This window comes from Microtus pennsylvanicus, chromosome 1 (assembly GCF_037038515.1).
Source record: "Microtus pennsylvanicus isolate mMicPen1 chromosome 1, mMicPen1.hap1, whole genome shotgun sequence".
NCBI lineage: Eukaryota > Metazoa > Chordata > Mammalia > Rodentia > Cricetidae > Microtus > Microtus pennsylvanicus.
This window is the reverse complement of record NC_134579.1, coordinates 565,441-590,636: the sequence shown is the minus strand read 5'-3', so window position 1 is coordinate 590,636 and position 25,196 is coordinate 565,441. Positions and strand designations below refer to the sequence as shown.

The following is a 25,196-nucleotide window of genomic DNA, read 5'->3' as shown; positions in this document are numbered from 1 at the left end:
CTTTTTGACTGGGAAGTTGAGAGGTAAGGTGGCTGTGGTTTTGTGCCTTTGTCTCTCTGATCTCTCAGCATTTCCCCCAATATCTGACTCCATGCTTTTATTATTAGAACTCGTGCTACAGAGATTATTTTAACTTATAACTCTCAGGTCACACATTATCATTGAGGGGAAACAGGAGAGGAACCCAAGACAAGAACTTGGAGGCAGGAACTGAAGCACAGGCCATGAAGCAATGATGCTTACTGGCTTGCTCCTCATGGCCTTGATCAGCCTTCCTTCTTATGTTCTGGACCACATGTTCAAGGGGTGGCACCACACACACTGGCATAGGCCCCTCCCACATCAATGTTTAATCAAGAAAATGTCCTACAGGTTTGCCTACAGGCAAGTCCTTTGAAGGAATCTTCTCAATTGAGGGTCCCTCTTCCCAGATGATTCTGCATCTGTTGACACAAACAAACTAATCATAGGCACACACACACATTCACAGCAACAAAAGAACCACAAGGCAATTTGTCTGCCCTAAATGGTTATTCTCTATACTTCTAGTTTTTGTTTTTTCTTTTTCTTTTGTGTTCTTGTTGTTGTTTGTAAATATCCTTGCCATTAATCATAGCTACTGAACTATAGGAACCATGGACAAGGTACAGACGATTAAGTTGGTTTTGAATTAACTCTGATAGTTTGAATGTAATTGACCCCAATAATCTCATAGGGAGTAGTACTATTAGGAGATGTGGCTTTCCTGGAGTGAGTATGACCTTGTTGGAGGAAGTGTGTCACCATGGGGGTGGACTTTGAGGTTTCCTATGCTTATGATGCCACCCAGTGTCTCAGTCAACTTGCTATTGCCCACAAGGTGTAGGACTCTCAGCTACCTCTCCAGCACCACATCTGCCTGCACGCTGCCATGCTCCCCACCATGATAATAATGGACTGAACCTCTGGAACTGTAAAGTTGCCCCCTCAGTTAAATGTTTTCTTTATAAGAGTTTCTGTGGTCATGGTGTCTTTTCACAGAAATACAAACCCTAACTAAGACAGTGACCTATAGTCCCCTCTGCTTTGCCCATGGCTATAAAAATCAGGGCTCCATTATTTAATAAGTAGGCAAATGATCTAGTCCTACCAAATATAAACACATATTACCTATATACAGTTCATTCTTGTTCCCCAACTCATGGCATAACAGGAGCTGTACTTTGGATTTGTTGTGGGCTTGGATCTCATCCTCTTAAAATGCTCTGTGTAGCTCTGAAAGTTGAACGATGATGGGGAACGTCATTTATCACTGCCCTCTGTTGATGTTCAAAGCTAAACAGACTATTTTAAGACTAACAGGCAACCATATGAGAATAGGGTACCGGAGCAGTTATTGGCTGTTAGAGGGGTGAGTTCCAGCCTGCCAAGCTGAGACAAGTAAATGTTGGCCCAGTGTCTTGTTGGGCAGCCTGTTACTACATCACCATGGGAGCAGAAGTCTGCTGCTTGCTTCCACAGTGTCTCCATGGTGGCCTGGCATAGAAGTTTGGCTTTCTGAAATAATTCTTATCCCATGAACTATAAGCAGAAAAGCCAAGGAGACATGGTAACAAGAACCTGTAGGAGAAGTTGGAGTGAAATTATGATTCTGATGACACATACAGTCAAGAAATAGAATCAGAATTAAGATGAATTGTTCTATTTAATATACAGTGTATGTAATATCACTAAATGTTATGGAGACAGTTGCCTCTCACATGAAAAAGAAACAGTACCTAAGGTTTTTTACTCTAAACACAGCCTATATATGAAAAACAAAATTTATGAGTTAGAAGAAAATACAGGAAACTCTCCCAATGACACTAGAATAGGATAGTCATCTTTAGACACAGAAAGCAGAAATTAATAAGAAAAAGAGAAGGGACAAGAGATGAGTCTATGCCACTTGTAATCTGTGTCTTGTTCACTTGAGTGAATATCACAGGCTTGGTAATTTACAAAGAAAAAATACCTGTTTATCTTATGACTGTGGAATATGGGAAATGGAAGATACAGCTGCCTCTGGTGCTAGCCCTCTGGCTCCTGGGGGCTGCAGAGTCCTCAGGCAGCAGGGGTGGGGGACTGTGTACATGGCATGAGGAACTGAGCTCCTTAGCTGTAATGTGTCCCCTCTTCCTATAAAGAACATTCTTCCTGGATTCAGTCCCCACTCTTAAGGCCTCATTTAGCCTCAGTTATCTCCTGAAGGTCCTTCTTCCAAACACCCGTGCTGGGATGAGTTTATTTTCTTTAAACTTCATTTTGGTAGGGACACTGAAACAGCACAGCCATAATGAATTACTGAAAATGTGGTTACTTAGCAGGAATTTTTGTCTTTCAATCCTAGAGGCTACAAGTCTGAAATGGTTTTACAGACATAAAATTAAGGTGCAGATAGATTTTCTTCTGTAAATTTCTAGGTGCTAAAACATTTCTTTACCTCTTCTCGAGTCTACAGCTTTTCTTTTGGGGCCTACTGGTTTCTGAAGTATATCCCCTCTCCTTGGCTCACCTCTGATCTGCCTCGCTTTAACGACCTTATGGTTACACTCTGATTACCTCAGTAATCTGGTTAAGATCCTTAACTGCTGGTCATGTTTGTAAAGTCCCCTTTCTGTATTCACTGATTCACAGAATTAGGACGATATTTTTATGTTGTGGATGGTCAGGCATCAATTACTCAGCCTGCCACAGCAAGCTACAAATTGAAAGAATATGCTTACAATATTAACTCATAAAGGTTTCGTGTATAGAATACAAGGACAGCTCTTCAAGTGAAGTGAAGAAGTCAACAGGCTATAAACTTCACGATTTGTAAATGAGAAAAATATGGCTTAGGTCATGCAAAAGATATTAAACCTCAAGGATGATCACAGAATCATCAAATTGAAACAGTAATGAGACTCTGTTATTTTACTTTAGATAGAAGTACTTAAAAATGTGACAGTACTAAAATTTGGTTTAACTGCAGAATTGCTGAAACTGTAGTTGGTTGACAGGGATTCACTGCCTTACGATCCTGGAGGTCTGCAGATTAATGTGATTATTGACATGCAGCTAATGAAAGAAATACAGTTAAGTGGGGGCAATATGAGGGTGTTTGCTGTAATACTGAGAGAGAAGGCAGCACATTCAAATACTAGAAAGTACACAGCATAGAGTTAGCAGCAGGGAACTGTATGTATGAAGAGCAGAGTCCAAACACCATAGGCAGGAGAAGCAGGACACCACTAGGAACCCTTGAGCTTAAATTTAGATGTACTCAGTACATTTCATTTACTTAAATTTTTGATATAAAGTTTTGTATATTGAACTCTCTAATGTTGGTCAAGCATTAAATACCAGAACTCTAAGTACACAGAGGAAAGGGAAGAAATGCTACAAGTAATCTCTAATTTTTGTTAGCCTTTTATTAATTTGAAACAAATGCAAATTAGAATATAAAGGTTTAAATATGATTATATTGAGTGGCTAAGCACTAATGAACTCTTTTAGAATTTTACTGACATTTCCTGTTATTCATATCATCCAACTTGACATAACATTTAATGATAAATACTTGGCTATTATCAGAAATTATGTGTATTTTTAAATATTTAATTACATGTTGCATTAAAAACCTAGAATAGTTTGTTTCATATTCAAGGAAGTACAACTCTAGTTATTATGCCTGATTTGATCATCTTACAATGTACAGTGAACCTAAGCAATACATACACATTATTTGCCAGTGAAATTTAGAAAAAATACAAATGGAAAATCAAAATTGTGGGTCTTGGATGGATGGCCATATGCTGTTGCTCTTTTAGAAATGAATTGTACATGCCAACATGAGACAGTGAAACTTACTTTTCTAAGTTAAATGCAAAGGGCTCTGTGGGAAGGGTAGCTGTTGAAGTTTGTCTCAGCTCTTGACTCGGCTCTAACTCCACCAGTTGATGCTTACCTGAATATTCCAAGCGTGTGTGTGTGTGTGTGTGTGTGTGTGTGTGTGTGTGTGTGTTTTCTTTAGGTCTTCATTTCCAATCTACTCAAATGTGAGGATGAAATGAACTTGCGCTTAAGCCCATTAGTGCAGTGCTAAGTGATAGGGTAGCAGCCCAGACAATGGCTGGCCCATATTCATCCAAAATTAGGACTTGATAGACTGAAGGTGTTAATAGGATTTTGTAGCCCGGAGGTTATCATATTAGAGTCTTTTTTAAAGGTTTATGAGCCTTCTGTTAGATTACTGTCATTTCATTTAGCTTTTCCCAGTAGTTTGGCATTTCTTTAGAAGTGAATTATATTTAGGTCGCACATTATGGTTCAAGTCACTAAGTTAGTTTGGCTTCACTTCCTTTGAAACTGGCTCAGTCTCTACATTTTTTCTCTGCTCCCCTCCCTGCCTCTCTCCTCCTCCCTTCAACCCTACCCCAAGGTCCCCATGCTCCCAATATACTCGGAAGATCTTGTCTTTTTCTACTTCCCATGTAGATTAGATCTATGTAAGTCTCTCTTAGTGTCCGCATTGTTGTCTAAGTTCTCTGGGATTGTTGTTTGTAGGCTGGTTTTCTTTGCTTTATGTTTAAAAACCACTTATGAGTGAGTACATGTGATAATTGTCTTTCTGTGTCTAGGTTACCTCACTCAAAATAATGTTTTCTAGCTCCATCCATTTTCCTGTAAAATTCAAGTTGTCATTTTTTTCTGCTCATTCCACACATTCTTTTTTTTTTTTTTTTGCTTTTAGTTTAGTTGTTTATTATTGGTATGATTCATTAGTAAACTCATTATTCTGAGTTTTCCTATGATACACTTTTTGCTTGATTCCAACCTTTTATTAATCACTTTTTGCTTGATTCCAACCTTTTATTAATTACTGGTTTACTCATTTTCTATTTTTTATCATTCAAACTTCATAGGCTTTATGTATGTTAATATTTACTTAGTTCTGCCAAAAAAAAAAAAAACCCACAGGTAATGGCCAATCCAGTTTCTTACAATCCACTCATTCTTGATCAACTCTTCAATAGGTCCAGAAGGCTTATTTCCCTGCAGATCTTTATCTGTAGAGTAGTTAAGACCTCAGGTCTTTTGTCTTCTTTGCCCATGTTTGCTGCCACTGTTCATTTTATACCTATAAGCAGGCATGCACAATTAAAACTCATGTCAGGCAATCCCATGAGTACCTACTATTAGACTTTCATAGAAAAAAACTTGTGGTTCAGTTTGTTTATATGGTAGATTACATTGACAGATTTTCATATGTTGAACCATTACTGCATTTCTGAAATGAAATCGAGTTGATCATGGTGAATGATGGTTCTGATATGTTCTTGGATTCGATTTTCCAGTATTTTAGCAACAATGTTCATAAGTGAGATTGGTTTGTAATTCTCTTTCTTAGTAATTATCTTTATGTGGTTTGGGTATCATGGTAATTACAGTCTCATAAAAAGTGTTTGGCAATGACCCTTCTGCTTCTATTATGTGGAACAATTTGAGAAGTATTGGAATTAGTTCTTTGAAAGTCTTGTAGCATTCTGAGCTGAAACCATCTGGTCCTGGGCTTTTTTTGGCTGGGAGGCTTTTGATGATTGTTTCTATTTCTTCAGCAGTTATAGGTCTGTTTAATTTGCTTATCTGGTCTTGATTTAATCTTGATAAGTGATATTTATCCAGAAAGTTGTTCATTTTTCCTTTAAGTTTTCCAATTTTGTGGAGTACAGGTTTTCAAAATATGACCTGATGATTCTTTGAATTTTCTCCATGTCTGTTTTTATGTTGCCCTTCTCATTTCTGATTTTGTTGATTTGGATATTCTTTCTCTGCCTAGTGTGGATAAAGGTTTGTCTATTTTGTTGATTTTCTTGAAGAACAAACTCTTTGTCTCATTGATTCTTTATATTGTTTTCTTTGTTTCGATTTTGTTGTTTTCAGCTCTCAATTTGATTTTCTGTCATCTAGTTCTCTTGGGTGAGTTTGCTTCTTTTTGTTTGAAAGTATTCAAATGTTATGTAAATTCTCTAGTGAGGGATTTTTCCAGCTTCTTTATGTATGCATTTAGTGCAATAAACTTTCCTTTTAACACTGAAAAAAAGAAAGAAAAGAAACTGGCTCAGGGGGCAGAAACTCGAAGAGCTTGTTGTTGTGCTTTACAGATAGAACTGTTCTCAGTGTTTATACTTTCTAAGTAAAAACTTCATGTTTACTGCCTATCCAGCTATTAAGTCTTGGGTTACAATCAGCACATTTTCCTTGTACACAGTGATTTGAAATCTAAAGAACTGAAGTATACAGTGTCGAAGTATGTCATCTATTCGTTCTTAAGAAGTTAAATTGACACTTAGATTTAAGCGTTTTATACAGTTATATTGAAGGTGCATGTGACTGTAGTTTTTCTAACAGAGTACATACTCCGAGGTCTCAGACCTGGTATAGTTGGCAGGTATATTTGATGCAGAAAGTTGGAATCTTCGATATTCCCAGCTGAGCATGGAGAAGCTCAGGGTCTCAGGTAACCTCATACATGCTGACAGCTGCTATTCTGTATCATAAAATGATTGGTCCTAGAACATTTTAGAGTAACAACAGAGGGATTAGGAATATAGCTTCTGAGGCCATTGAGCATAAACTCAAAGCCAGCGATTCCCTTGCTTTGTGACCTGTTTCTTGACCCCTTAGCTGCAGAATGTGGATAAGACCTACATCAAAGGTAATTTAAGGATTAAATGTGAAAATTAAGTTCCATATCCTTAATGTGAATGTAGTTTCAGATTTGGAATTTTTCAGTTTAAAAAGAATCCATTTTGATATATGGTGTTAGTAAACACTGTGAGGGGTTAAGAAAGCATTCTGTAATTAAACACATTTCTGTCTCTAGAATGAAATTTATATATCGATACAGACTGGATAAATATTATAAATACACATATGTTTACTCAGGTTAAATTTGTTGCCAAATAAATTAGGAAGAAACTTGGTTTTAGACCTTTATTATCATAGAAATATGAATATATGCTTACTCATTTATATATGATATATATACCCAGTTAGACACATAGAGCAGTGATGACAAGCAAGTGCTTACTAAGCAAAGGTAATTATTACTGTTATTATCTCAGCATATATTAATTGATGGGATAAGGAGGAACTGGTTTTTTTCTAATTTAAATTTTTACTTAAATGAATTTTTCAAACATTCTTTTTTTTTTTCATAACTTGCCCACACATTCCTCTTTGAAACTGTATCCACTTTGCATGGCTTAGACTTGACTTGGCAGGAATGTCTTGTTATTATTGCTGACTCCCAGGAGGAACCTTTAGCCCCGAGTGGTTGGCTCTCTTCTAATTTAACATGGACCAGGGCCATGACATTTACAGAGCTCAATTTGTAATTAAAATTTTGTGGTTTCTATTGTTCTTATAAAGTAGCAATTATTCTGTCATCTTCAGTTTTGAATACTTACTATTAATTTCTGTGCCTTGCTATCTTCAAATTTGGGAAATGCGTGAGCACACAGATGGTTTTAAAAAAATGTTTCTTGAGCACTCTTTCTGAATAATAGCTGTCTTCATAATCATGTCCACATCAGCCCCGTGTTGCCCTTTCGAATCCTCCAGTGCCTTGACTACATATGCAAACCAGTTGTATGTATGCATTTATATTTATAAAGGAAACATTTCAATTGAAACAGTTCAAAATTTAATAACTTACACACAGACATACCTGATATATCACACCTCTAGAAGAGAAATCTTTAAGTTTAGAAACAATGGATGCTCTCAAGTGAAAAGTCTGCCGGATGGAACTATATGTTGTCCTTTCATTATCAGAAGGGAAGGGAAGTGGGTCATTTCCCCACTTTGCTTTGACAGTCATATCTCTTATTTGGTTAATGTCGCTAGGCTGTACTGTTTGCTGGTTTTAACCCACTTGCTCTCTTAAAGTATTCATCTATTTGATACATTTTTCCATGCATTATTTTAAAAAGAGAAATAAATCTTTTTTTTTTTACCCTCAAACTTTCCATCTTCTTTAAGATAAATTTCCAAGATGATGACTCACTTGAGGTAACAAATTTGATGGAGTTTGAGCTTAAAGGCAGTCTTTTCAAAAATGTTTAACAATATCTGTAAAAGTAGAAGGGCTGGGTGGTGGTGATGGATGCCTTTAATCCCATCACTTGGGAGGCAGATATAGGTGGATCTCAGTGAGTTCGAGGCCAGCCTGATCTACAAAGTGAGTTCCAGGACAGCCATGAATGTAACACAGAGAAACCCTGTCTCAAAAAAATGATGGATGGATGGATGGATGGATGGATGGATGGATGGATGGATGGATGATAGATCTAAAAAAGGACAAGGACATAGTTACTACCCCTGCTTTACTTAGAATAATGCATAGAATTTAAATTATGTTCTCATAATTTAAATATTTTCTCATAGGCTTTTAATTATTTTCCTTCTGGGCTACAAGTTTCATTATGTAACTATCAAACTTTTACTGTATTTTACTTTTTGCAAAAGGGATTCTTTGCTGGAGAGAGTTGCTGATGGTTGACTTTGAACCCTTTTCAGGCACCTTTGCCTGTCTGCACTTCTTCCTAAACCATAGCTCAACAAATAGATGTGCGGACGACAGAGGTGAGCTAAAATGCTTCTTAAAACCCTTGAAGATAAGGATATTGGAAAAGTTTCAACAATAAATACAGAAGTTTCTTATGTACTTTTATCTCATTTTTAATTACTTTTATTGTGTCAAATATTGGAATATCAGGGGAAGCAACCAGAGAATTGAGAACTTGGTGTGACTAGTGATGGATTTCTCCGCCTAGCCCAGTAAGTGGTGTTCATGGAGGAAAGGCCAATGCTTCTGGGTAGTATTTCTCTTTTAGTGTATGGTCTTTGCATAGTAGTTAATGGCTCACTTCTTTTCTGCTGTCCTCTGATAGCCAGCTCTGCACAATCTAACCCCATATGCTAGCCACATGGTTATTTAAATTTAAATGTAATTAAATGGCCTTAGTTCATTGGTCAGATGAACTATATTCTAAGTGTTCCTTAGCAGCATACCTCTAGTACAGCCATATTGGACATGGCAGATAAACACTATTTCTGTTACTACAAAACTTCTTATAAAGAGTGCAAGACTTGATTTCTAGGCCCTTGGGAACATGATGTAAAAAGTATGCATTCTCCTTTCTAACATTGAGGCCTTGTGAGATTCCCCCTTTTGTGTTAGCATGTCTGTTGGTGTAGTTTGGGCTTGTTCAGCCATGGTGATGAGACGACAAGAACCAAAGACTGCTGAGAACAAGATGAAGAGTTTTCCCTAGGGTAGTGCTTCCAAATTGGATATCTGATACTAAGATATCAGCCTTGAAGTCATATTCATACAGGGAACATTAAACAGACTGAGCAGGTTATATTTCAGAAGTAAAGTAATTGCCTTTCAAGAGGTTGTGAAGTAATATGAACCATTAAAATAAATTTCTTTTTTTATTGATTTTATTGAGCTATACATTTTTCTCTGTTCTCCTCCCTTTCTCTCACCTCCCGTTCAACCCCCTCCCATGGTCCCCATGGTCCCAATTTACTTAGGAGATCTTGTCTTTTTCTACTTCCCATGTAGATTAGATTCATGTATGTCTCTCTTAGGGTCCTCATTGTGTTGTTGGTGGGAGTGCAGGCTGGTACAGTCCCTTTGTATATTAGATTAAAATTCTTACTCTTTGTCTCAGCCATCCCTCTTGTCCTCCATTGTTCGGTCTTTCTGTTCATTGTGACTTCCTGTGGTGCCCATAAACAAGTTCATAGACTCCTATACTCATTCTCCACATTATTATTTCTAAAGACGAGAGTGTCTGTGTGTCTATCCACCTTGTCTGCACTTTGTTGACATTTACTCCTCAGCCCTTACAGCCTGGATTCTCTCTTCATCTGTGACACACAAGTAAAACAGTTCTCATCAGGTCACCATCAGTAACCTCACTGCTGACTCTGACTCAGCAGGCATTGCCCTTGTAGAGTGAAAGGCTCTTCCCCTGGTCAATCTGTCATTACTCCCCGCCTGGCCCCACCTGTGTGTCAGTGAGTACAATGATATCCTCCTCCTAGTGTCTTCTTTCAACATGGGCTTTGGTTTTTATACAGCTCCTGGGCATTTTAGGTCCTCTCTCTGAAGTCTGTATCAGAGCCCAGCATGTGTCCTGCAGCTCCCTCTAGCTTGTCCTTCTCCTACTCTAGGATAAAGATTTCCAGTTTTAATGATACTGTCCTAGCTCTTGTGCAGGGTTCTTCTACACGTTTATTTGTGGATCACAATATGTCCCCGTACTTCTAGTTGTAACTTTTATTTTTTTTAAAACGTGTGTATGCATACACATAATTGGGTAATAGAGACCAGCAGTTGAGTGGGGTGCCTTCCTTTATTACTTTCCAACCTTATCTTCTGAGACAGGGTCTCACTGAACCCAGAACTTGGCTAGACTGGTTGAGCACAAGCTCCAGTGACCTCTGTGTTCCCAGTCTCCCAGCACCCGGGTCACAAACGTATGCCACCAGACTCAGCTCTTATGTGGGTGCTAGGGATCCAAATTAAGGTTCTTATGACTGCACAGCAGACACTGTACCAGTTTAGCCACCGCTCCCCCAGGCACCTTTGCACTCCCCCTCTCCGTGAATCCTTAGCATACCTACTTTATCACTGTTCCAGTTTTCCTGGCTTTGCCTTGTTTCTAAATTATCCCCTCTCCCATATCATGTCTGGTTCTCTTTCTATTGGACCTCAATTATTCTACCAGTATATTGGCACTGTTACTTCCCATCTCTCTATTCTTTATTGGTGGTGTTGCTGGATAAATTTTCTAGTGGCCATATTAAGAAAACCACACAAAACAAACAAACACACACATGCATAAACAATAATTACCCATATTCATTTCTGAATAAATTATAAATTACTAGGATTCAAAGTAAAAAATCAGCAAAAGGCACCTAATAAAAGCTTTTGTTCCTCTTGTGTCCTTTGCTTTTTCTTTTTTTGTGTGTGTGTGTGTTGCTTTTATTGGTTAATGAATAAAGAAACTGCTTTGAACCTATAGTGCCCTTTGCTTTCTTAGACACAGTCTCAGAAAAGGCAGTAATTTTTAGACAAAGTTTAGTGCATATAAAAGTACATATTTGTATGTATGAGTTTTCCTTTTTCTGTAAAGCAGTCTCCTGTGAAGTATGCTATTTCATATCATCTATTTTCCTGACTCTGCCTTCATGATCTCTTTATAAAGAACTCCTTGTTCTGTCCACGGCTCCCTAGGATTCCTCTGAGGAGTTGCCTTGTTTACTGAGCCAGTCCCCTCTTAAGATGGACATTTAAATGGTTCTGGACTGTTGCAGTCCCAAACACCTCTGGAAGGGCTCAGCAGTCATTTGCAAGTATGTATGCAGGTCACTTGTGAGGGAGCCAGTTGGGTTTTGATATTTTATTTTCTCTCTTAAAAAATATTTCAGCTGGCTTACCAAGTAGGAGTTCCTGTGACACGTTTCCTGCTTAGTTTTAGTTGACTTTTCTCCTGATTCCCTCCTGTACCCTCTCCCAAGCTGTGCCACCTGCAGTATTTCCCCCTTTCACTCGACAGCACATCTGTTTTGTTACCATTCCTACAGTCCTCTGAAGCCTGGCTTCAACACACATGCATCTTCACATAGATAAACATGAAAATGAGACGCTAAGCGCCTTTATTTGCGCATGTTTGACCAGCCACTGTCCTGGCTGCTTGGATACTGCTTCCTTTAGATCACCTTGCTTCACTGCAGTCCTTCTCTGTTCATGCCCTGTCAGAGCAGCAGGGAATGTGGCAACTCGGCCCATGAAGACAGTCAGTGAGCACATCTAACATCTTTCCTCTGGGACTTGTTTTCTTGATGATCGGTTCTGCTGGCTCCTCCTCTAAGCCTTTGCATGTCTGTGTCCCTCAGGTACACCCTTCTCAGTCTGCTTTGCACAAAACCCCTTCCCTCAATCTTCACCCCTCTAAGTCTGTTGCATCGTTTTGGTCATGTACCATCATATCCATGCATTGTCATTGATTCTTCTTCCTGCTAAAATGTAACCGTGCTTTTCCTGAGTACTCTCATCAGCTGTGTTCATTATTTTTATACTACATGTTGCATTATACTATTACTATAATTCTAACTTATCTGCTAGTTAATAATGCCTCAAACACTAGGGTGTGGCCTTGTTTTGGGATCTCATTTCTCATGTCTCTTGCTATCATGCATGTAATAATGAGTGAAAAAGAACAACATTGCTTCTGTTGTCTGACATGAACTAGTTTCAGTGAGAAAACTGCATCTGTGTGCATATTCTATTGGTACTTTTATGCCCTTTCTTTTTCTCCTAGGGATGTATTTGAGACTAGGCTGTCTTTCAGGTATGCCCACACGTATGATAATGCTTTTTCTCTTTTTGTATGTGTTAGGTTTTTGAAGAACCTTCCATCAGCCTTTTTGCCCTGGAACACTGTGAGGGGAGAGAGTTAAATCTTGAAGATGCTGTGAATTCGGTTTTGAACAAGGACCTACACTTCTATACCCAGTCTGTGTGGATAAAGAGTGGATTGTGAGTATGGGAGAGGGGCTCAGCCCTGACTTCGGTAGGGCTGCTCAGTCGCTGTTTTCCCTCCACTGCTGCATTGGCCTGCTGGTGCTCTTGTTACTGTTCCTCTTGCTACAGTAGTAGCTTCTGTTTATGTAAGAGGAGATGGAGCCATGCCCAATACTTGCTGCTATGCAGTGATCTGGATCTGGAACAAAAACCTTGTGGGGAGGAGGACTGGTACCCCGGAGAGCATTGATCATAAGGCAGTTCCACCAGGTAGCTTTTCTTACTTGGACCTACTTCCCTTTCAGGAGAAATTCCATGAAATCATCAATTTTGGCTATGAGTAGCATTGCCTGTGTAAGGCAAGTGCCTATTTACAAGACTAAGATGGTTTGATTTTACTTTGACCTGACAGCTCATTTGTCCAAAAGTAGTCCCTACTGAAAATGCTCATTTTCACTGATGCATCCTGCCTACCAACATTTCCATTTGTTTCTGTTACTAGTCAGAGTGGAGCTGGGTTGCATAGGTCCTGTGTGTTTACATTTTGGGAAACTGTCTTTTAAAAGCATTGTTATTAATGTACAAACTGGGTAGTACTTGAGCATCTTTGTTCAGCAGAGGCTGTTGAGCCTGTAGTTGGAGCTTCGTTTCCCGGGAAATCTGTGTCTGTCCATTCCTGAGAGTGTCACAGGAGCCTGTTCCTGCTCTTGTATTGCTGGTATTTTCAACCAAAACTCAACTATGAAAACATGCATAGCTGGTGATCATTAATATAAAAATTACTTTTTATTGCTTATAGCTTTTAACTTGTGTGGTAATTAACTCTGTTTAAAAATATGGGGTAATCAGAGAACCTAGACAACAAAGAGGACCCTAAGAGAGACATACATGAATCAAATCTACGTGGGAAGTAAAAATAGACAAGATCTCCTGAGTAAATTAGGAACATGGGAAACATGGGGGAGGGGGAAGGAAAGGAGGGGAGTAGAGAAAAATATATCTCAATAAAAAATATGGAGTAATCAATAAAAGTCAAGAAGATAAATTAAAAATTAAGCCAACTATTAAAAATGGCTCTTATGTAATTCACACATATAACAATTTAAGTTTTCCTCTGAAAAGCATTTCACATGGTTTGGCCTTTATTAAAAGTAATTGGTTTAATTGTCTTTGTATAGGGTTCCAGAATATTACTTTCCAGTGAACTAGGACCATTTGAGTTGCATTTCGAAACCCTGTATAGGAGTTTCACACTTTTTTTTACATATCTGTGTTAAACTAGTATTTGACACACTGCTGGAGTTCTCACTGTCCTATTTTTACTCCTTTCTAGAAAATGTGTACAGTTTCACCTTGACACTACTTATTCTTGGTAGCTTTTTTTTAAATCTATCACTTTTCTTTTTCCATAATAGAATTACTGGATAAAATTGAAGGGTAGTGTGTCTGTTTAAAGCCCTTCCTGGGCTACAGTGTGGGTATCCAGGAGAGCATTTCATGCCAAACCATCTACTCTATGACAAGTCGTGTGGATCCATGATAGTAATGAGATCCCACATACCTTTTCCATGTGTGACATTCAAGTGTTGAAAGCTGGAGAGGTGGCTAAGCATCTCTGGTTATCATGACCTGCCTTTGCACATGGTTGACTGGATTTGTGCAGGGAAGGTTCCCTACCCCGCTGCCTCAATATGCCTGTCATTTGGCCAATCCTAATCTCAGTTGTAAGGAAAAGGAACTTTCCATCACAACAGTCAGTTTGAGGCAGGACTCTACACAAGCTTTTTGGAGTTAATAATTCAGGCTTTCTTTGGTTCCTCCCTCCTGCCCACAACCTTCTGTAGGAATTGGTATCTTTTCCTGCACTGACCAGTGTCCCTATGTAAAACTAAATGGCAAAAGCCACTGCTATAGCAGCAATGACTTTTGTCACTATAACTGAGGCACTTTGAAAAGATTTGTCTTAATGTTCTAGTCTGAGATTAACAGCCAGAATGCTTCAGACCTCAGCCTAGCATACCAGGATAGGAATGTGAGTTGGAGAAAAACCAACATCATGAGCCACGAAGCCAAAGGGACCATGGTACCAATGTTCCTTTAAGGACCTCCCACCAGGTGCCATATCCTGAATGTTCAACAACATCCCAGGTATTTTCAGACTATCTACTACAAACCAATTGCTTCACATAGGACCTTAAGGGACACTGGTCCACACCACAAGTCTTGAGAGAACCTGTTTCTGGGAACGCTCCCCTAGTACACAGCACACTTTGCTGCTGCTGGTTCTCTGTACCTCATCTCCTGGGTTACAGACTGATCAAATGTTAGAAAAAACATCTTCTACTTCAAGGGTACTGTGTCTGAAGCAAGCCTCATCCTCCACACTTTCTCTAAAGTGTCTCAGAGACCTTGAGTCCCTCTTAAAATTTGGGGTTCTTCTGGCAATCCTAGTGTTTAGTTACCCAGTTTGGTAACTAGTGAGCACAGGGCTCAGCAGACTGTTCTTTTGCGGGCCAGAGAGTGTTTTCAGTTTGTAGACCTCCTGCTTCAACACTTACGAAACTGTTGTAGTGAAGCAAAAGCAGCCTTAGCCAGGCTGGAAAGAAATGGGCATGACTGCACCAGCAAATTCCTGGTTCTTGCCCAAGGCCCTAAGTACTTTTACACAACTAAGATTGAATACAACAGTGTCAGGGAAGGTTTGCAAAGGAGCCATCTTTGAATCTCTGGAGGTAGTCCTTGGTGGCCTTGGAAAGTTGTGAGCAGAGTTTTAAAAGAAATCTCTAGAGAAGTTTCAGCTTTTTGGAGAAGCTCTGAAGTACAGGTGACCACCTAAGGAAGGAAGGAGGGTGGGAGGACTTCAGTATTAAAGTGCTTTGAGATTTGCTGTATCAAAGGCATAGAGAATTCCACAGGTGGAGGGAACCTTATTCACTTTGTAAGTACAGGAGCCTGGCATTTCATTCTGACTCCACATGCCGTCACCATCTTCTAGACCTCTACCAAGGAAAAATGTGTGATTATATACGTTTAGAGTCTGCAGACCTCGAAGCTGTAAAGCAAAATGGTGTAACAGTTCTTTTTAGTGAGAGGTTACTTTTGTTGTTTGCAGTCTTCCACCTTTTTCTTTTTTTGCTTTCTTTGCAGATGGATAGCTTATGAAGGATCCAATTTTTTGGGAAGGCAAATCCTCCTTTTCCCTAACGAGATCCCAAACTGGACAGCATTTAGTGGGTGGAAAACGATTGGTTCTATCCGCCCTATGAAGCAGGTAAGTAGAGAACCAACACATTAGATAGCTTGATTTTTCTGGCAGAAATGTCATAAACCATAGTATCTGAAATATTGACCATTTAGTTACTTATGTAACGAAGGGGAGGTTATATTCTTATAGGAATCTTATACATTTTAGCCAGTTCATAAAATTTTATATATTTGGTTTTAGTGTTGAATACAAAGTTCCATCAGTCATATTCTTTTCACAAAAGTTAAAATACTGTAAATTCTGTAATAAAAAATGGGAAAAAAGATCCTTAATATTGAGTTTTACTTTGCATTTGGTTTTTTTCTTATGTAACCTTCAGGTTGACTCCTAGCAATTTAAAGTAGTATTTATCACACACCTACTGCTTGTCAGTCTTATGTTCCAAAGCTTCCCACTGCACTAGGATACAATCTGACTCCTCCTTGCTCCCCCAGCCTTGTCTCCTCACTCACGTCTGTATCATATGCACCCACGCACAGAGGGGCTTTCCAACCAACTGGTAACAAGGTTGTGTCGTCTGTGTAGAATGTTTCCTCATTCTTTGCCAAACTAGTTCTTAACTATCCTTCTAATTCAATCCAATATGCCAGGTCCTCCTAGGTGCCTCCCTAATCTCTCCATTAAAGTAAAAAGGGGAGGCCACTTGTTTGTTTCTTGGCCACCCAGACTCCCAAAATATTCACACATAAACTATATTATTTAAATTACTGCTTGGCCCATTAGCTCTAGCTTCTTATTTGTTAACTCTTGCATCTTAATTTAACCCATCTCCATTAATCTGTGCATCACCACAAGGTTATGGCCTATCAGCAAAGTTTCAGCGCATCTGTCTCCAGCAGCAGCTCCATGGCTTCTCCTGACTCTGCCTTCTTCTTCCCACCATTCAGTTTAGTTTTCCCCAGCTAGCTCTGTTCTACCCTACCAGGCCAAGCCAGTTTTCTTTATTCATTAATAGTAATCACAGCATACAGAGGGGAATCCCACATCACTCCAGTCTAAATTAAAACCCTCTTAAGATTTTGGTTCATTTTCTATAAGACTGTATGTAGCTTATAACCACATCAGTCCAGATGAATTGGACCCATCCCTACTCCATTGGAAACCACTTTTGAGAAGCTGTAGTACTTATTTTACTTACTACTCTATCTCTAGTACCTGTCACAGTGGTGAGTAACCAAAGGCTCAGAACTTTGTCCTAAAGGAACAATATATAAGTGAATAGAGCTTTAGTGTCCTCTAAGAAGAGATATTAGACAAACTCCACCTGTCCCTTAGCAGCAGTTTTGGATTAAACATTACAAACTCATTTGATCGCCAGGACCCATATTAAAAGCAGGCATGATGGTGCACATAGGCAATTCCATCAAGAGGGAAGTGGGGACAGGAAGATCTCCTGGCCAGCTTCCCTAGAAGAGTTGTGAAGTTCCAGGTAAGTGAAAACCCCATCTCAAAAGTAGATGACACCTAAGGGACCACACCTAATGTTGCCCTCTGACTTCTACATGTACACATGCATAATTGTGAGCCCCCAATACCACACAGACCTGTAGCATCAGTCAAAACAATGCATGATCATCCAAAGCCACAGGCAGTGTGTGGTACCAGAAGGGGAAGTAGTACATGCAGACCTGGAAAGTCTCCAAGTCAGGCCAGGAGTGTCATGGGTAGCAGATGAGCTGTCTCATTTCTCTTTAGAATATTGCTTAACTTGATTCTCAAAGTCTTTTAAGGTAGGAATTATCATTGGAAAATGAAGACAAAGGTAAAGTGGTTTAACAAAAGCAAACCAGGTGGTTAGAACCAAGATGTGAACATGGACCTTTTATGTCTAAGTTTTTAGGCACTCAAGATCTCTCAAAATAAGATCAGCATTTGTGGGGCTCTACCACACACTCCAAGCAGTGCACAGTATCTAGTAGTTACAGAAGTTGAGGCTGATTTGCCCACCTCAACTATGATAACTAACCAAATTACCTTTTCTTGCCATCTCCTTCAAAACACTCAGATTCTGTCACTTCAAATCATAGCTCTGCAAGCAATGTGATTTTGATCACTTCATTTCTTAGTACTATAGGTTCCACGGTTCCTCACTGGTGAAGCTATTGTCATCACTTTGAGTATTCAGTAGCATATTGGGCTTGTATTAACTGTGGCAACACACTTTGAAAGTAAACTGTTACCCACCGTCTTCCTTGAGAGAACCAAAGATGTACACTTTGAAGGTAAACTGTTACCTGTGTTCCTTGAGAGAACCAGAGATGTTCTGTTGAAGGACACCAAAACATTAGTGTTAAGTATTTTCTCTTAAGATGAGCCTCTCCACCAACACAAATAATCCCAATCAAACCAAATTAAACCGAACTAAAAGATACCTATGTTTAATAGATGACCTTACTCCCGGGTGGACCCTGGAAACATGGACAGGGGAAGACCCTGTGTTCATTCTCTGGGGGCAGTTTAAATAGCCCGTGGGAGTGGTCTGGACCTTCCCTGGGGAGGGGTCACCATTTGGTGGGCTTTCTCAGAGGTGGAGTTTGTACTGAGGCAACTCCCAGGGGAGGGACCTTATGCCAGGAGCTGGGGTGAAGCCCCCAGCCAAACAATTAGTGGTTTCTCGGTACACTAATGGTACAGAATTCTTCTTACCCACATCTACAGGATAATGGGTAATTCAACTTAACAAAAAAAAGCAAGTGGCTTTTAAAGACTACCTAGTAATAAGAATCCTATGTTCCATGTGATATTATGCTATTTTGGCTTCCCATGCTGGGTTTCAACCAAAAGCCTCATGTATGGTCAGCCTCTACCATTGAATTACATCCTCAGTCATCTGTTTTGAATGAGTTCTCTCCTGGACAAGGAGAATCATTTCTATTGTTCAGGGTCCTGTGATAAAAAAAATGCTTAGAATAACCTCTTAATTTGACAAGCTTTTCTGCATAACTTTAATTAAAATATAATTACACCACTTCCCCTCCTTGCAGCCATTTCCCACATTCTTATTCCCTCTTGAATTGATGGTCATTTTTACACACACACACACACGTCTTTTGGTATTGTCACTGCTGTATTTTTCTGTCATAGGCTCCACCTCCTGTAAGGTGAAGCTTCTTTGAGGGGTGAGAGCTACACTGCTCTTTAACATGCAGTTGGAATTGTGTAGGCTTAGTAAAGGACTGGTACCTCTTTGAAAGGTTCTCTTTTTTTTTTTGTTTTTTTGTTTTGTTTTTCCGAGACAGGGTTTCTCTGTAGCTTTGGAGCCTGTCCTGGCACTAGCTCTTGTAGACCAGGCTGGCCTCGAACTCACAGAAATCCACCAGCCTCTGCCTCCCAAGTGCTGGGATTAAAGGCGTGCGCCACCACCGCCCGGCTGAAAGGTTCTCTTTTAAGATCTATGACCTCCCTAGGTCTGGCTAGGTTTCCAGTATGAGGCACGGTTTCCCTCTTGCTGAGTGTGCTTTACATCCAATTAGAAAGCTGTCAGTTATTGCCAAGTTATGATTGCCACTATGGTACCGTTAGGGTTATCTGGCCATGGTGGCTAATGTTGTGAGCCACATGCACCACAGCTGGGCAGGACTGTTGATTGCCTCCCTCCCCTGGCAGTTTGTATAACATCTTCTGTACTCTGAAAGTAGTCCTTGGGGAGGAAGCTGTCAGGTCAAATCCAGTTCAGATCTTCGGAGTTTTGTGTCTAAAGTACATGGTGTCTTCAGCAACAGGACTTACTGTTAACCTCTCGAATTCTTGATATTAATTTCAAAGTAATGCTTTAGATTATTTCCTCATTGTTTAGCTAAGTTAGGTCACCAATTTGAAACTCAACCAAAGAATCCAGTTTTGAAAACATCAGGTTTTTTTTTTTTTAAACTAAATGAAACTTGGTATCAGTATTGGTACTGTTGTTTATATCCTTGTTGAGGAACCAGGGAATAATTAAAATGTGATCTTCCTTGAAGCTGGGAATCCAGAAGTCACAAAGATACTTACAATGCATCTCAGTGACTTTAACTGTAATTACAGAAAAGTTAGATGACAAATGGTAATAAGGGTAATCAGTACCTTGCTTGGTCTAATTGATTAGAACTGTGATGTTTAGTCCTAAAGTAATTGGAGTTCTGTCATCCGTGAAGGTCATACCTGTTTTATATGTGCAAGGTAATGAAACTGTGACAGTTCACTGAAGCTTCAAGAATAATTGTTAGTGTGGAAGACAACACTGAGTTGTGGGTACTAGGTACATTTTTACAGTTATAATTATTGATGCCAGAGTTGTTAGAATAGGTTTAAATAGAGGGCTAAAGGGATGCATAATTAAGCAGTCCTTCTCAAGGTTTGGATCCCAGCCCTGATGGTGGGCTAGTTTAGGATCAAGGCTGTTTTCTGTAAGGTGTTCCAGTAAGTTGTCAGAACTGTGCAATGTCTTGAGAAGCAGTTCATCAGGGCTTCAGCTTTCCTGTTCTCTCAGCATGGGATTCCTGCGGAAAGTTCAAGTCTTTCCAGGAGGCCAGTAGCTCAAGGGAGGGCCACACAGGTCTCTACTTCCACATTCATGCTTGTAACCATCCCGGTAGGACAAGGTATCGTAGTTTGCTTCTTGTCAGGTGGACTTTTTATTCACAGCCAAATATTTGCCTACTTAGTAACTTAAATACTTAGGCTCCTCAGAAATGCTAAACACAGTAACAATTTACCAAAATGTAACCAGTTTCACGTTGATGTGTCTTAAGTTTCAAAAATACGCTATTCATTGGTGGTCTTGCCGTAGACTCACAGTTCACTTATTCCCAGTGAAGGCACTCAAGTCGCAGATCATGTATTACCTAGCCAGAGTTCTATTTGGGATGCCAACTCTCACCCAGAAGGGATAGTGGTGTTTTGTACTTTCCGGGTGCTTCCTGTTGAGCTGTTTTCAGTGCCCTTCCACTCTTTTATACTTACAGGGGGGACAGTATGGGTCTCTCAGGCATCCTGCCAGTGACCTGCGACCCTATCTGTGCTAGCTTTATTTATAAAACTGAAGCCACAGATGTTTTCTCTAAAAGGTTCTGGTCATTCTGATAAAATTAAAAGAAAACAGCACATGGCTTAATGCCTCTTAAAGGCTCAGCAAATAACTAGATTTATTTTTAATGGCCTCAGGTTTTTTTTTTAATAAAAATAAAAGCACTCCAGAATAAATCTACTCCCATTTTACATACCAATCCCAGTTCTCGCTCCCTCCACCCCACCCCACCCACTCCTCAGAAAGGGTATAAGTCACCAAAGTCTAGTACACTGCTTTGAGGCAGGACCAAGGCCCTCCTCCACTATATCTAGACTAAGCAAGGTATCCTTCCAAAGAGAATGGGTTCCAAAAGCCAGTATAAGTAGTACGGATAAATCCTGGCCTCACTGCCAGTGGCCCCAGTCTGCCCAGCCATACAACTGTCACTCACATTCAGAGGGCCTAGTTTGGTTCTATGCTGGGGGGGGGGGGGGCACACAAGCTCCCATTAGTTCAGGTAAGCTGTTTGAGTTGGTATCTTCATCATGGTCCTGACTGACCCCTTTGCTCATATTATTGTTCCTCCCTCTCTTGGACTAAACTTTGGGATTTCAGCCCAATGCTCTGCAATGATCTCTGCGTCTGCGTCCAATCTGACTTTTGAATGCAGTAGTTCTTTGTTAAATAAAGATAAAAGGCCTTGCTCTAGGGGTTTTCAAGACCTTCCTTACCAGCTGCTGACCACTTAATGACTGCTCCAAACTGTGTTGATTATACTTGCTGTTCCTGTATTGTCACCAAGATCCACCTGGCCTTTGCTCTCCATCCCTGAGTATCTGAGATGTGATGAAACACAAAATCCCTACTTCCTTCACTGTTGCAGCCTTTCCACATTGAGTTCTGGTGAATGCAACTATTACCTTTCACCCTTTCCAATGGTCACCTCTCAGAGTGTTTAATAGACATTACACAATTTAACCTTTGTGCTCAAGGATTTGTCATTAGAAAAATACTTACCAAAGAAAACGAGTGAAACCGTATTTATTAAAAAGTACCTTCTTACTTTCCTGCTTTGGGGAGATGTTTTTCCAGTGTGGAAGGCTCCTCCCACCCCGACTTAAATGGCTTCCCTCTTTTTCGTAGCCTGCAGTATATATCAGAATAAGGAACCGAGCCCAGGATGAGTATCTGACAGTCACTGGGAACCTAGCTGATGCACGGACAATGTCCGTGTGCATCTCTCCCTACAGCGGGAAGGACACTCAGATCTGGTACTACTGCCGGGGACTCTTTAAATCTAAGGTAAAAGATCATTTTTTCTGATGTTGGCATTTGTATGTTAACTACAATACTGTCAGGTGGCATGCTGAAAACACTGTTGAAAAAGACAACTGTATAATCATGAAAATGCTGATACATGTAAAATGGACTTAAGATTCTTTTCTTAATGTAGAAAGTACAGTTTGGGTTCATAACACATACCTAAATGATTCCTTCCACTGGAGCCAAATCGGACGCTATGCTTTTGAGAAGAGTTCCTTATTTGACGACCCAAATAAAACCTATTGTTCCCATGATTCCAAAAGTGTTACACACTTTCTTTTCAGAATATACAGAGGAGTTGTAATAGAAGAAACTGTTATGAAAGATGCTTAAAAAATGAAATGCAAGCTTTCCCCCCTCATCATGCTTGATGTTCTGGGAATAGAACACTAATTCAGAAAAATACTATGGTGTCTTGATTTTATCACCAGCAACATGGAAAGCATTTAAAAGTAATTTTGTACCTGCTTACTGTATCTGAATTATCTTTGGTACAGTGTTTTGTTATTTTAACATAGAAAAATCAACCATCACATAGTATATTTAAGGTAGCAGGAATTTAACATTTTAACAGGCCTTTTCTGAAGACCTGTAGAAGCAGAGCCTTTTAAAAATAAGGGTATTTTAAAAATCAGCCAGAAAGACATTTAAAGATAAATTGCAGTTATACAAATGTCAGTGATTTATTAAGAAAAGGATGCCCCTGTTTATATTTTACTTCTTAACTTCTTAAATCGTAGGCCAGTGACACATGTCTTGATGTGATTGGTGGCCGGGACACACCAGGAGCCAAGGTAGCCTTGTGGACTGAACATGGGCAATTCAGGCAGAAGTGGAGACTGAACAGAAATGGAACTATCAGCTCTTACCTGAGTGATGAACTTGTTCTGGATGTTAAAGGTAGGCCTTTGATAATAAAGAAATTTTGCTAAGAAGGAACTAATGTACTCTAGAGTCGTGTAGCCAGAGAACAATGAAGTCTAAATAGATTTCCCTTCATTAGAATAGTAAAATTTTCACTTACAACCTTAATTTTCAAGAGCTGTTGGAATTCTAAATTTGAAGCACCAAAACCTACAAAATAAGGGATACCATCTGTTCCTTTCCCAGAACATTTTTTGCACAGAATAGCTGTGATCCTTAAAAACCCTCTGTTAAAATTTATGGCAGGAGCAATTAACCTTGTTGTTTAATTCTGCAAGATCAGGACCAATATCATTTATGGTTGCTCTAGTTGGGGTAGGCAGAGCCACTGCTGCTGTAAAAACAAAAGCAGTACCTAACACTTGGCTAGAGTTTACTAGGGGGCTTTGTATTATATGGCATAGGACTATTCATTCACAATTGTATTTTCTAGCTTTTTAGTTTGACAATAAAGTCCAATTTGAAGTGAGTAATGGCTATGTTGTTTAAACTGTTTTCCCTCTCAAATTGCTTTGAAAATAAGAAAAGGTTGTGCAGTTGCTAATCATCTGTGTAACAAACTTTTGTGATTTCTATTTTAGGTGGAAACTATTATGACAAAACTCATGTTATTGTCAATCAGCCCCTGGAAGGAGAAGAAACACAGAAATGGGACATTGAAATCTTGTGAGAATCACAAAGACACCTGCACCCTCATTGCCCTGTGTGCATGGGAAGGAAGCTGTGTCCGCATTATTGCATTGCTCACACAAAAGACCTTTCTCCTAAGCAGTGAAACTACTGCTCCATGGAAAAGCTAAAAATATTCTCACCAGTTATGCAGCGTCCTTGTGAAGCAAATGTAATGATTTTTCCTGATGGATTCAGTTGTGGTGACCAATTTCCTGAAATCTGTACTTCGGTCTCCTAACCACCAAATATGAATCCCATTCTTGATGGCCAGACAATGCTATTACCTGCATTAGTATTAGCATCCTGTTCCATGCTTGTGTGAGTAAGGGTCAGGGGAAACAAATGCCTACAGGTTGTCATATCCTGCAGGAAGATGAGTACTTTTTAGCACCACTGAAGAAACATTTAATAAGCTTTCGTATTAAGCTGCTGCTGTATTAAATAAACCATAGGGTTTCTATATAGAAGCTTTTTATAACAAACACCGGTAAGTATTTATACTCTTCAATGAACTGATCTCAGGAAAGGGCTTCGGCTTCTTGAGGCAGAAGGCACTAGTACTCTATATTTTCTGCTCTATGGCCAATCTTTACTGCTTTTCTAACTACAAATGTATAAATAACATTGGAGCACCCACCAGGTATCCTGGTGTTAACCAAGATGTCCTAGAGTGACAATACTCTTATAAGTCACTATCTTCCTAGAGTAAAGGAAAACAGGGCTTCTATTTTGTCTCTGCCACCTAACTTTCTCTACTCAGTGACAGACAATTCAGGATCACCATCATTACCTGTATAGGTCAACAGCCTGCCCTTTCCTGAGATGGACAAAACTAATTGAGACAGCCACTGCTTTCAGCCTCAACTTTTATCAGAAAGAAAACAATACTCTATTTTTACATAAGTACTTTAAAAAATACCAACCTCTATGCACTTTAGACTCAAAGACCTCTAACTTTGAGTATTTTTTTTTATACACTTGGTCTTTTCATGTATATATACTGGTCTTTGGGTTTTTTTAGTCTCTGGCTTTTCTGTCATCTTCTAAGCAGTGTCTGGAAGCCCCTCACAGGTGTGGCAGTATTTCATGAAACATTTACTTTAATGGGAAAAGAGGTCATGTAAACTCAAATATATGTATATATTCATTGTAAAAACAATAACTTTCTAAGTTTTGATTGTTAAAGTATTTTTGGAGCCACTGAGGCTCTTTAAAAGGAGTTATTTTTCTTCCAAAGAACCAAGACAAAGCCAGGTGAATGACATAATTCTCTACGACACATGTCCTGGAGTTGTGCCTTTTCTACAACACTGGATTAAATAAACTTGTCACAAGTCCTGACCTGCTCTCCCTCTTGTGTCCGTGAGTATGTGTGGAAATGTGCCAGCTTCTCCCTGCTTTGCGGTGTAACCATG

General features: G+C 39.5%; 1 protein-coding gene across 1 annotated transcript in view; it reads left to right on the top strand.

The window, feature by feature from the left end:
- Crybg3 (crystallin beta-gamma domain containing 3) overlaps positions 1-25,122 on the top strand; it is a 113,773-nt gene extending 88,651 nt beyond the window's left edge. The window contains exons 18-22 of the mRNA XM_075949725.1: positions 12,486-12,625; positions 15,758-15,881; positions 22,006-22,164; positions 22,926-23,085; positions 23,691-25,122. Coding sequence (XP_075805840.1) covers positions 12,486-12,625; positions 15,758-15,881; positions 22,006-22,164; positions 22,926-23,085; positions 23,691-23,779 — 672 coding nt within the window. The 3' untranslated portion in view covers positions 23,780-25,122. The remainder of the gene's footprint in view (positions 1-12,485; positions 12,626-15,757; positions 15,882-22,005; positions 22,165-22,925; positions 23,086-23,690) is intronic.
- The last annotated feature ends 74 nt before the right edge of the window (positions 25,123-25,196 follow it).